At 50.5% G+C, this 12,500-nt stretch overlaps 1 protein-coding gene across 7 annotated transcripts in view; it reads right to left on the reverse strand.

Moving 5' to 3' along the window:
* Positions 1-12,500, reverse strand: part of vps13b (vacuolar protein sorting 13 homolog B) — a 220,605-nt gene that overhangs the window by 161,944 nt on the left and 46,161 nt on the right. For all 7 annotated transcript variants that reach the window (XR_014123789.1, XM_081714207.1, XM_035525873.2 and 4 more), the window contains exon 17: positions 10,813-10,997. Coding sequence is in view for 6 of the 7 variants with exons in the window: in XM_081714207.1 (XP_081570333.1) it covers positions 10,813-10,997 (185 nt within the window). In the remaining variant the exon portion in view is untranslated. The remainder of the gene's footprint in view (positions 1-10,812; positions 10,998-12,500) is intronic.

Consider the following 12,500-nt stretch of genomic DNA (forward strand, 5'->3'; position numbering starts at 1 on the left):
AGTGTGGGTGTCACGTGACGGCTGTGGTGGTTGGCATCTGTGCTACTAGAAGAATAAATGTTCATTTTTGGTTTGTATTGTAGAATTCCTGCTAACACAGTCAGGTGCAACATGTTAAGAAAAACTTACTTGCATGTCACTTCTTGCCATTATGGCCAGCCTGCCTCTAAACGTGCAGATTTAGACAGATTTAGAAGAAGGAGATGATAGCCAGCTGGAGCACTGCTGCGCAGCCTTACACAGGCATGCGCATACAGGGCAACACGCTTTCTGAAACACACACACACTTTCTCTGTCTGACAAACAAACAAAAAAACCTTTTCATGGTTGTAATTCAAAACCTGGGTCTCAACCTGGGAAACTAGGACAATTCCAAAAATTCACTAGTGGTCATTTTATTCATATAAAGGAAAGCTCTCACACACACTCTCTCTACTCACACACGCCAAAAAATGCACTGGGAGTGGTTTAATCTGATTCCACCAGTACCACTCGTGCATCAGACATGACAGATTCGGACAAAAAGACAGCAGATCCTGCATAACTGCTCCACAACGGACACACACAAAAAAAAAAAACCACAATTACACCGGGCCAATGCACACGACCCCGACACACGTTACAGCCCGGTCTCGTTTCCCACACACTGAGCTGAGTAAGCACATCCACTGCCTTGATTAGTCCTGCTCATGTCTCCGTGTGGCTCTTTCTGTGGTGAGAGGCGAGATCCGAGTTCTTCATGAAGCACATCTGCTTCAGAAGACAAAGAGCAGGAAAAAAAAAAAAAAACGAGAGAGGAAAAGAATTCAGAAGACAAAGAGGCGAGAGAAGCAGAAACACAGATAACAGATCTCTCTCTCTCTCTTTCTCTCTCTCTCTCTCTCTCTCTCTCTCTCTCTCTGAGTACTGGAAACATTCCTCAGAGATTGTGGTCCATTTTAACGTGATAGCATCACGCAGTTCCTGCAGATTTGGCAGCTGCACCACATCCCAAAGGTGCTCTGTTGGATTGAGGTACTGTGGATCTGGTGATAGTGCAGGGCATTTGAGTACAGTGATCTCATTGACAAGTCCAAGAAACCGGTTTGAGGTGATGGTGCGTCATCCTGCTGGAAGAAGCCATCGGAAGATGGGTACACTGTGGTCATAGATGGACGGACATGGACGTGTTTAAATGTTGTTCAAATGGTATTAAAGGGCCCAGCGTGTGCCAAGAAAATACCCCCCACGCTGCACCACCAGCAGCAGCCTGAACTGCTGATACAAGGCCGGATGGGTCCGTGCTTTCATGTTGTTTATACCAAATTCTGACAAATGGCACAGCAGAAATCGAGATTCATCAGACCAGACAGCATTTTTCCAATATATATATAGCGAAATTGCTCTATGATCTATCTATGCAAGCGAGTGAGAGTGAGAGTGAGAGTGAGAGAGAGAGTGAGAGAGAGAGAGAGAGAGAGAGAGAGAGAGAGAGAGAGAGAGAGAGGGATGGGAGGACCTGGACACTCTTTGTGCTGGTAGATTACATGCTCTCTGTAATGTGCTCTTTGCTGAGAGCTCCAAGCAGCCAGGTTAAGCATGGGTAATCTTCCATTTGGCACATAAGCTTAGCCAAAGCCACAAGGGGTAGGATGTTCCACTGAGGAGGCAACCCAGCCAATAAGACTTACATCACCTGTTCCAGTCTACCCACAATCCCTCGGTGGCAGATACATGCCATTTAATTCCCTCACAGAACCACAGGGCAGCGGTAGGGGAGAAAGAAAGGGAGAGAACGGTGTCACTTTTATCTCAATTGTTATTGTGTGTTTTAGTTGTAATTCATTTTGTTGTTGTTGTTGTTTTTATTAATGCACCCACCGATCTGCTTTTGAATACATTATAATCATTTTCTGAAACTGATCTTCCAGTGCTTTGGCAATACTGTACTTCACACAATCGTTCCAATAAGGCCTTCTTGATTCGAGTGATGGTCAGTCGACTGGAGCGGACGTGCACTACACAGAGCTCCACGTCATCCTGTTGTCAGCCATTAAAATCAGGCCTCCCCTTTTGGCCAATCAAAACATAATATGCAATAGTACAACTGCTGCTGCATTCTGCTTTTGGAACGTTTTGCAAACACGGGCCAGGGGTTCTTCTGACACTTTAGTATGGTTTAAGTATGGTTTAGGCTGCTGTTGTTTTATTGCTAACAAGCCATTCACTGATTGATCATCTTAAAGAAAAGTGCATTAATGGAACAAGAGTCTGGATGCTATCATTCCAAGTTCACATTTAGTATGTCGGCATTATTTTGGCAAACACAGAACTAGTGAACCTTAAGGTAACTGCTGAATGCATCGCATATAGTCATCCTGCTTCCAAAGGTGGGGATATTATAGCCGTGCAGAACTGGGACTGGCCGTAGGGAAAACTGGCCTCACTGTTCGGTCACTAGCATACACAGATCCCGTGCTTAGACATAGTGCTGCTTTAAGTGCTGCCCATTCACTGCACACTTCATCTGTCATTAACAGTACTGGACATGAGCCCAAAATGCTCTTTCACCCTCCCTGTGCACTGTTGTTCAGTGCAGTCTTTTCAAGCACACATTTCCTCTCACCCCCCCACCAAACGCCTGTTTATAGTAACATTCCTCTTAAGTCAGTGACGAATCTGTCTGCTTCATCTCCTATAGGACCTGCTCGCATCTTGGAGTTAACCGCCCAATCAAATTCATCCACCTGTCACCTCGATCCTGCCACCCCAGCACGTTTAAGAAGTGTGTCTCAGTTACCTCCCACCCAGTCTGTCATTATCTAAGTTATCTCCCACCCAGTCTGTCTGTCATTATCTCCAACCCAGTCTCTTGACTCCGGTAGTTCCTACGGCCCTTAAGACTTCTGCTCCCATTCTCAAGCTACTGGGTCCGCAAACAGCCACCCTTCAACTCTGCCGGCCAATTACGAATCTGCCCTTTGGAGCTACGCTGTTAGAAAAGGATGTAGCCTGTCAAATGCAGTCTTCCTTGACAAAGGAAGGCTTTTGTACAACACGCAGTACTGAGACAGCCCTAGTGTGGCACCCTAATGATCTTCTCCTTTCTGATGATCCTTCACCACCCTGGAGGACGGGGTCTGAGAGGGCCAAGCCTCACACAGGAAGTGTGGGCAGTTGTGTTATCATGTGTGTAAGTGACTGGTGTTCGTCCGGGGCAGGTGCAGAGGTGCATATACGCACAGCTGGGGGTCGAGGCGGGTCAGACACCCCATCAAACACCCAAAGGGTAAACCCCAACAGCTGGGTCTGCCACCTCACTCTTTCTTTCTCTCTGTTTCACACGCCCGAACACACACACACCCACCCAGAGAGAGAGAGAGAGAGAGAGAGAGAGAGAGAGAGAGAGAAAGAAAGAAAAAAACAGAGAGACAGAAAAAGAGACAGACCACAGGCTTTCTACACACCACCACATGTGGATGTGTGTGTGTGTGTGACATCTGTGCACTTGAAAGCAACATTACTGCCAGTTTCCCTTCCTGGGAAGACTGGCATGAAAACCCCACATTCCATGGCCGCACATACGGCCTTGTGATTCACGGTTTTCAAATGAATAAATATATTCAAACAATGGCAATATTCCCACTTTTAAAACATGAAAATGTCCAGAGTGTACACCAATAAACATGAAAATATAGTATTATAGGACTTTTATAAGATATTTTATAATGATTTTTAAATTGTACTTTCCACAGTAATAAACCTCTCCTCTGCATTAACTCCATGAAACTAACATAAAAATATTATGAGACTAGGTGACGTGTGGAGTATGGCCAAGACTACAGGGTGAAACACATGCGCGCGCGCACACACACACACCTTTCAATGAAAGCACACATGCATAAATAGACACACACACACACCCACCCACACCTGCACACACCCCCACGTGTGCATGCACACACGTGCACACAGCAGCAGCAGCGCATACACTCCGGTGGCTCAAACTCTGGCCATTAAAATGACTCTGTCTGGGTGGGAAGCAAATATGAGACTTCACAGGTGGTGGGAAAATGCGCGTGTGTGTGTGTGTGTGTGTGTGTGTGTGTGTGTGTGCGTACATATGCTTAGACTGCATTCCAGGTGTATGTGCTGTCTTGGGGCAGTATACCACTGAATTAGCACTAACAGCTTTCATGCTAAACCCATTACAGCTGAACCCAGAAGACACAGCCTACCACACAGAGCGAGGAGAGAAGGATGTGGAGAAGACAGAGGAGTTGAGGTTGTATGCAGATGCCAGGGATGCCTACCACAGACACTCAACACGTCTCACTCCCTCTCTCTCTCTCACTCCCACCCACCCACAGAGACACAGACGCACGGCCCACGGCTCTGATGTGCCCCGGAGCCTCTGGGATGATCACAGAGAGACAGAAATGATGCTGAAATGATGATCAGGCCGAAACGGGCCGCCGCTCAGATTTCTAACGGCACTTGTTATTTTATTGCTTAGGTTTTTACAGCATTTTTGCACCTGTGATATTTCACCCATTAGAGCCACTACAAACACAAAACCTTTCAACAGCTGGCAGATCTCCCCCACACACAACCAACTAGAGCACTTGGTCCCTGCTTTCGTTATGATGTGGGATGCGGGCTGTGTGTGTCAAAGTGTGTGTGAGTGCGCAAGCTTGTGGAGTGCACGGAATGGAATGGGCCTTTCTGTTGGTGGATGACAGCTTTGATCAATCATGAGAGGCGGGTGACGTTAGCTGTCGCACGTGGTGCACGCAGGGGCGCGCGTGTGTGTGTGTGTGTGTGTGTGTGTGTGTGTGTAAAAGAGAGGCATGGGGAGAAGCAGCAGCAGCAGAAAGGCCCCTCCGCTGTTCTGCATACGCAAAGACCGGAGCAGCTCCCCAACACCTCTGCTTCCCATCACTCTCTCCTCTCTCACTAGCTGTGCGAGCGCGTATCTGGATCAGTTTAAAACTCCATCATGCTCTCTGTACTGGCTATGAGGAGTGCGGCTCTGAGCTCAGAGTCCTCCTCCTCCTCTTCCTCTTCCAGCGAAGAGTTTCAGGTTGCGTTCAATCACACACAATCACACACATGCTTTCGCGTGTGCCATCATAGCTCTGTGTTAACTCTGTTTGTAGGACAGAGGGATGCTGGGGCCTCAGAACAGCTCCATCAAACCAAGAGGTTTTTCCACTGAGAACTGCCTGCATTCACAAACAGCTGATTGGTCACCAGTGAAGGGCACAGAGGTAAAGTGGATGTAAAATGGAGACTAACTGTTGCAGCTGTTCTGGGGTTAGCGGGTGCAGCGCGGAGGCAAACGTGGCTCAGGTCGGCGGCTTTTGTGCTTGAACAGCCCGACACCCCAACAGAAAAGCCAACAGCTCACACCCTGCAAACAGACACAGGGCCTCTGATACAACACACTCACATGGAACCTAAACACTGGGACAGGCCGCACCAGAAGAACAGATTCTCTCACTCTCCCTCGCTTCCCCTGCAACCCCGCCCCCAAAAAAAGCCAAACAAAAGCCTGTTTTAATAATGATAGCGTCATGAGAAGGACCCACTTCTATTATCATCAACACAGCCGGAAGGTATGCAGTGAGAGCACGCTCCCCTGAGCCCTCGCGCTCCCTCATATCTCTCCTTAAATCACAGCACGTGCCACTTACAGGGCCGGGACCATCAGGGAGACACGACCTGAAATCCAATTATGAGCCAAAGGTGCATTTAATAAAGACCTGGACGGGCCGGCTGCTCGGAGGTGTTCTTTAACTGCTCAGAGGCCACACAGCCAGCACTCAGACACAAACACGCACACACGTGAAGCCTGAACTCCTCCTGATCCAGTACAATGCCATCTGGACTAAGGGCCACTGCCTCCTTCACAGTTACAGAAACAGAAACAGACACACACACACACACACACACACACACACACACAGTCATACAGCCGTCATGCTAAAGATATGTCACAGCTCGTATATCAAACAGCCTGGTCTGCAGCAGCCCACTCCGACAGACAGTGTGTGTGTGTGTGTGTGTGTGTGTGTGTGTGTGTGTGTGTGTGTGTGTGTGTGTGTGTGTGTGTGTGTGTGTGAGTGAGAAAGGGAGAGGGTGTAAGGCCACCACAGGTCTCCCTCACCTCACACCTACACACTCATATCTAACCATCAAACACTATAGCAGGACAATTACTGCACATACGTACATAATACACTATGACATAAAAGCTCAGAGGAAATTATACGGGCCCGCGAGGTTCTCCTTACTAAAGAGCAATGCATCTGGAGTTCAGACATCAAACATCAAATAGGGGACACACCTTAGATCTTCAGCATAATGGCTTTACCAAATTTGGAATGATCTGTGTAGAAAAAATGATCTGCATGGTTTAGATCTGAAACTCAGTCCGATTTCAGTCCAACATATTTCAATCACTTGCATAATTTTAGTCCTGGGATGATTGCAGCTCGGCTCAGCTATGCGTCCCGACCCTCTGCCGGTGCCTGGAAGCAGGGCTGCGCAGGGCCGGCCAGTAAGCGGCGCCGCGCCGCGTTGCAGTGACTCTGCTCTGCTTTAAGTCAGATGTTCCTTCGAAGGAGAATTAGAGGGCAAAACCAATCAATGAGGAATTCGACCGCTGGCTTGGTTTGAAAGGAGCAGACAGCAGCACATACGTCTTCTCTAATGAGTTGTCTGGGAGATTTTTTATTTTTCGTCCACCCTCGCAGGATCCTGGTGTCATCTCGCCAGTTTAAGGCCATGTCCCGAACAGGCAGTGGATACACACTGTAGCTTACTGACGCGGGACCCGGGCCGGAGAGAGAGGAGCAGTTACTCACTCATTCATCAGCTCACACACACACGAACACATGCACACTTACGCGCTGCCTCACTTAGCCACACACACACACACACACACACACACACACACACACACACACACACACACACACACACACTGGCACTCACCCACCAATACACACACACACACACACACACACACACACACAAACACACACACTCGGCCACCTACACCCACCCCCACCCCTCCTCGGTTTGTGTGGAAGAGGCTGGTGTTCCTCAGCAAGCCGGGACCATCTGCGCCTGCAGCGATATCTGCGTGGAGTGCTTTATGGGCAGATATAAATACATCCACTACGATGAAAAAAAGATGCGCCTCTTATCACAAACCTGCACGCAGGAATCTGAAATGAATCAACCAATAAACCACTGAAGCTGGGAGCAGAAGGGAGTTCCTGCTACAACACAGAGGAAGAGAAAAAGCAGAAGACTGATTTAACACACTGGAAGCTGGACAAGAAAAAGAAATTAGAACGAAATGTGGAACTGAACAATTAAAAAAAATTACATAACATTTCTAAAAACGAAATGATGAAACAACCAAAAAAGCACATTCTCTCTGCATTTAATTTCAGAGTGGCATTCGGAGGGCTCCTAAAGTAGTTCAGTAAGTTGAGGTAAACCTCAGAATGGTGTGCGATAACCATCAGAAGCTGAAGAATTCTGCGTTGGCCGTGCTGCGGAGAGGTTTGGAAGGCTTTCCTCCGAGTAGCTGCCACAGAGCCACTTCTGCCCGGCTCTCCGCTTACATGACAAATAGGCTGAGAGTGCCGAGCCCCCGATTAGCCAGCCTTAAATTACTGCCTCACCAGCAAGAAAAGACCCATTAAAGACTCGACTCTTATTGGTGTGGGTTCATCAACCACGACGGACACCCTGCCTGCCAGCGATTCTCGCGCCTCGCTCGCAGCGTGCCCCTGCTGACCAGAACGCGGCCAGAGCTTTTTTACGTTCCGTCTCAAATGCAGGCGCTGCCTTAGACCTTTTCACCCCCCCCCCCTCTGAGGAAACGCAGGAAAGTATGATATCATCCTTCCCAGCGCAGGACAGCGAAAGTCAGGCACGCTGATTGCGTTATCAGCCGTGCCACAATATGAAACACCTCCGGAGCCGGGGGGGGGGGGGGGGGGGGGGGGGGGGGCTGAAAGCTGGAAGAGTTTAAGCAGTGTGAGGCCGCTCTCTCGCAGGGAGGTCTGTCAGATGAATCGTGGCCTGCAGCGACGCCGTCAGCCGCGGCACAGGAGCTTTGGAAGCGCTTCAGTGGAAGCGCTTTGTCCGGCTTCGCTACATCTGGCCAAAAGGAGCCCGTCCTGGGTGCAGAGGGGTTTAGTCTGGTATTCTGGTATTATTGCGGCTAATGCTGAAGGTTTGTATGTATGCCCAGCTAGAAAGGGGCATTAGCTCAATGACTTTCTCAGCATGTGAAACAGACCACGTAGCAAAGCCCCTACATAAACTAACTACCGTGCGTTGCCATTCTTACGCATACGCGACGCACGCTGGACGTAATTCGCGTACGAGATGTGAAACGGCCCGTGGCCCAGTCCGTCTAATCTGAGTCAGCGTTTTGCTGGTTCTTTTCCTGACCTTCCAGCTCTGTGGCCTGAGGCGCGAGGGTAGTTCGGGGTGCTTTTCCGATCGCGTCCAAGCCGAGGGAGGCAGACACGGAGGAATATCTGACCTCACTCCATGGGAGAGGTCTTTAATAACCTGGCGGCCACACAGTGGCAGAAAGGCAGGCCTGGGGTGGACGCGTGGGGACGGAGTACCCCGCCGCCCACCCTAATGAGCTGGAAAACCCCCGCAACCCTCCAGGGAGCTGTCAGCTACCTGGAAGGGAAACACTGCCGTCTCATAATGCCGATGTCTCGCCCTGTTTGATTTATTATTTGCCCGTTGAGGCGTAATGGAGTAGGGGGAACGTGAGATTGTAGTGGAGTGATTTGCTGGGCATTGACTGAGCCTCAGGAAAAGGGGCAGTGTTTGGGTTTGGGCTGAACGCTGGTGTCGAACCGACGTCTCGGCACGGGCTAAGTGGCGGATAAGTGAGCGCACGCTTAATCTGGAAAGGCGGGGTCGAAGGCGGTTGAGCGCGCATCGGGCGCGGGTTAAGAACAGATCCGGCGTGGGTCAGAGAAGGACAGACAGGACCTGGCGCGGGTTAAAAGACTACCCCGGGCACTGGAGTCTTGGCCCGACTGTTCGCTGGGTGGGGCTGTAATCAGCGGGCGCTGGCACTGCTCCGGGGCCGGGGGGTGGCGCACGCCAGAGGCAGCAGCGCTGCTGAAGAAGCAGTGAAAGGAACTTTACGAGCAGACCTGCGTGGATTCCGGCAAGGTACATAAACACAGGTAGTTCATCTGGGTGTAAAACCGGCTGCAGCGTGGCAGGGAAAGGATGCTTTAGCCATCAAAAACAAAGGCATATGATGTGCCTCTGATGTGTTGGTTTGTTGAGAGGGGTCAACAACCACTGTGTGCGTCTGAGACTATACATTCACACACCTGGGCCAGCCGTTAAGAAGAGCTAGTGTTTTGGTCATTTCATCTTCAATAGCCTCGGGTTCTGCTAGGAAAACGGTATGCAAATGTCTGAAAGTACAGATGTTCCTCTAACCGTCTCATACTGTACGGAGGATCAGAGAGAAAGAGGAGAGAGGATCTGAACCCGTCTACTCGTCTACCGCTGTAATCCAATTCCAGATTTAACATGATTTAAGCTCGGAAAGGACGAGGTCATCAAGGGAAAAACAAAAACTAAATCATGCACAAGCGCACTCTTTTCAGCCAGTCCCTGATGAGCCTTTAATGGGAAGCCCTAACGCGCAAACGGCTGAACAAGAGAAACGGAAGGATTATGAGAAGCAAAGATTTGTGCCAAAGAGTTCAATAAAGGCACTTTGTAAATGGGGTGCTGTGAGTAGAAGGTGGGTGGCGGTGAGTAGGAGGTGTGAGGTGGTGAGTTGGAGGTGGTGAGTAGAAGGTGTGTGTGACAAGTAGGAGGTGTGAGGTGGCGAGTGGGCGTGGTGCGCAGGAGGTGTGAGGTGTTGAGTTGGAGGTGGTGAGTAGAAGGTGTGTGTGGTGAGTGGGTGTGGTGAGTAGGACTTGTGAGGTGGTAAGTGGGCACAGTGAGGTGGGAGCTGGCGAGTGGGAGGTGATGAGTAGGTGTGATGAGTAGGAATTGTGTGCGATGAGTAGGAGGTGTGTGCGGTGAGTAGGTGGTATGAGGTGGTAAGTAGGTGGTGTGAGGTGGTGAGTAGGAGGTGTGTGGGGTGAGTAGGAGATGTGAGGTGGTGAGTAGGAGGTGTGTGTGGTGAGTAAGAGGTGTGTGCGGTGAGTAAGAGGGGTTTGGTGGTGAGTAGGAGGTGTGTGTGGTAAGTAGGAGGTGTGCGCGATGAGTAAGTGGTGAGTAGGAGGGGTTTGGTGGTGAGTAGGAGGTGTGTGTGGTGAGTAGGAGGGGTTTGGTGGTGAGTAGGAAATGTGAGGTGGTGAGTAAGAGGTGTGTGCGGTGAGTAAGAGGTGTGTGCGGTGAGTAAGAGGTGTGTGCGGTGAGTAAGAGGTGTGTGCGGTGAGTAAGAGGGGTTTGGTGGTGGGTAGGAGGTGTGTGTGGTGAGTAGGAGGGGTTTGGTGGTGAGTAGGAAATGTGAGGTGGTGAGTAAGAGGTGTGTGCGGTGAGTAAGAGGTGTGTGCGGTGAGTAAGAGGTGTGTGCGGTGAGTAAGAGGGGTTTGGTGGTGGGTAGGAGGTGTGTGCGGTGAGTAGGCAGTGTGTGCTGTGAGTAGGAGATGTGAGGTGGCGAGTAGGAGATGTGAGGTGGCGAGTAAGAGGTGTGTGTGGTGAGTAGGAGGGGCTTGGTGCTGAGTAGGAGGTGTGTGTGGTGAGTAGGAGGTATGTGTGGTGCCCAGGAGGGGTTTGGTGGTGAGTGGGAGGGGCACGTGGGTCTACCTGGCGTTCTGTAGACCTCGCTGATTAGCGCCTCGCTGGCAGAGGGACCTGCACCGCTGCCTGTGCTGTAGGTCCAACTCTGCCACAAACACTTCAGCAGCAACATCTGAGCATGCGTGGCCTGCACCGTAAAGTGGGGCAGCTCAAACATGCACTCAGCTACGGATACCGAGGGCCTCTTCAACCTGGAGGGGAGAGAGAGGGAGAGAGATCTGTAAGCATGCAGGATCAGCAGTCATGGTGATCGTTAGGAGGTACAGGCTCTGTCATGGTTCATGGGTGTTGGCATACTAAACTATAAGAGCCTGGCCAATCCAGTCAGGTAGTGTGTGTATGTGTGTATGTGTGTGTGTGTGTGTGTGTGTGTGTGTGTGTGTGACCTACTTCAGATAGGGCAGCTGGAAAGATGTAACATGCACTGAAATCTTTCCACAGCTCAGCTCAGAAGTCTCAGAGAAGTTTTTTGCTTTTTTTGTTTTTCCAGGAGGCAGGATGCATGTGACAGAGGTTTTGCCATCAATATAACTGCCATATGATTTATAGCCTGGAACATCATAGGAACCTGAGCCTGAGAGTAATACTGCCCATTTAACGTGTCCTTTAGCAGGAGCGCACACTGACAGACAGAAAGATGGATGGGCAGATGAGGTAACAGCGTTGTCGGAGAGACTGCTGCTCACCCTTGTCAGTCCCAGTGGGGGACACACTCATTCATCTTTCACTGCCAGAGCAATGAGCTGCACACACACAGTTACAACCCCTGCCCATAGTGTCAACTCCTAACTGTAGCTCCTAGAGAGACTGAGGCAAACTCTCACACACACGCGCGCACACACACACACCCCGCATGCACACGCACGCACGCAACCCATGCACGCAGGCATACGCAGGCAGCCCACAGGGGCCGAACCCTGAGGTGAGACAAGTAGGAGGGAGAGGTAGTAGAGAAGAACCCTCTTCCTCAGCCAGCTGGAACCTTCGCACACTTTACAAACTCTTGTCTGTAAGCCCAGCACGATGATATCTCTAGAACACCGCTTCGGCACCCCGGCCTAGTGCCCACCCACCCACTCACCCACCCACTCACCCACCCACCCACCCACCCACCCACTCACCCACTCACTCACTCACTCACTCACTCACTCACTCACTCACTCACTCACTCACTCACTCACTCACTCACTCACTCACTCACTCACTCACTCACTCGACGACCCCAGCAGGACAAAACAGCGCTGCTTTAGTCTGCAGCGCCCCATGCTAACCCTAAAGAAACCACTTCCGATACATGCCTTGCGGCATGTGGGCGGCCGCGTGTCCAGCCCAACAGGCTGGACTACATCCAGCAGCCTGCCCTGGCTCACGATGGCCACCCGCAAGATTGTTCAATAAAACTAAACACACAGCGCACAGCAGGGAGCCAACGAACAGGCCCAGCAGCTCTGCTAAGGGCTGGACTCTTAGCATTTCACTACACACTGAGTGCTGAATGAGGGTTAACGCTACACACTGAGTGCTGAATGAGGGTTAACTCTACACACTGAGTCCTGGCTCAGGGTTAACACTACACACTGAGTCCTGGCTCAGGGTTAACACTACACACTGAGTCCTGGCTCAGGGTTAACACTACACACTGAGTCCTGGCTCAGGGTTAACACTACACACTGAGTCCTGGCTCAGGGTTAACT

The sequence above is a fragment of the Electrophorus electricus genome, chromosome 1, assembly GCF_041902795.1.
Source record: "Electrophorus electricus isolate QZ-2024a chromosome 1, ASM4190279v1, whole genome shotgun sequence".
Lineage (NCBI taxonomy): Eukaryota > Metazoa > Chordata > Actinopteri > Gymnotiformes > Gymnotidae > Electrophorus > Electrophorus electricus.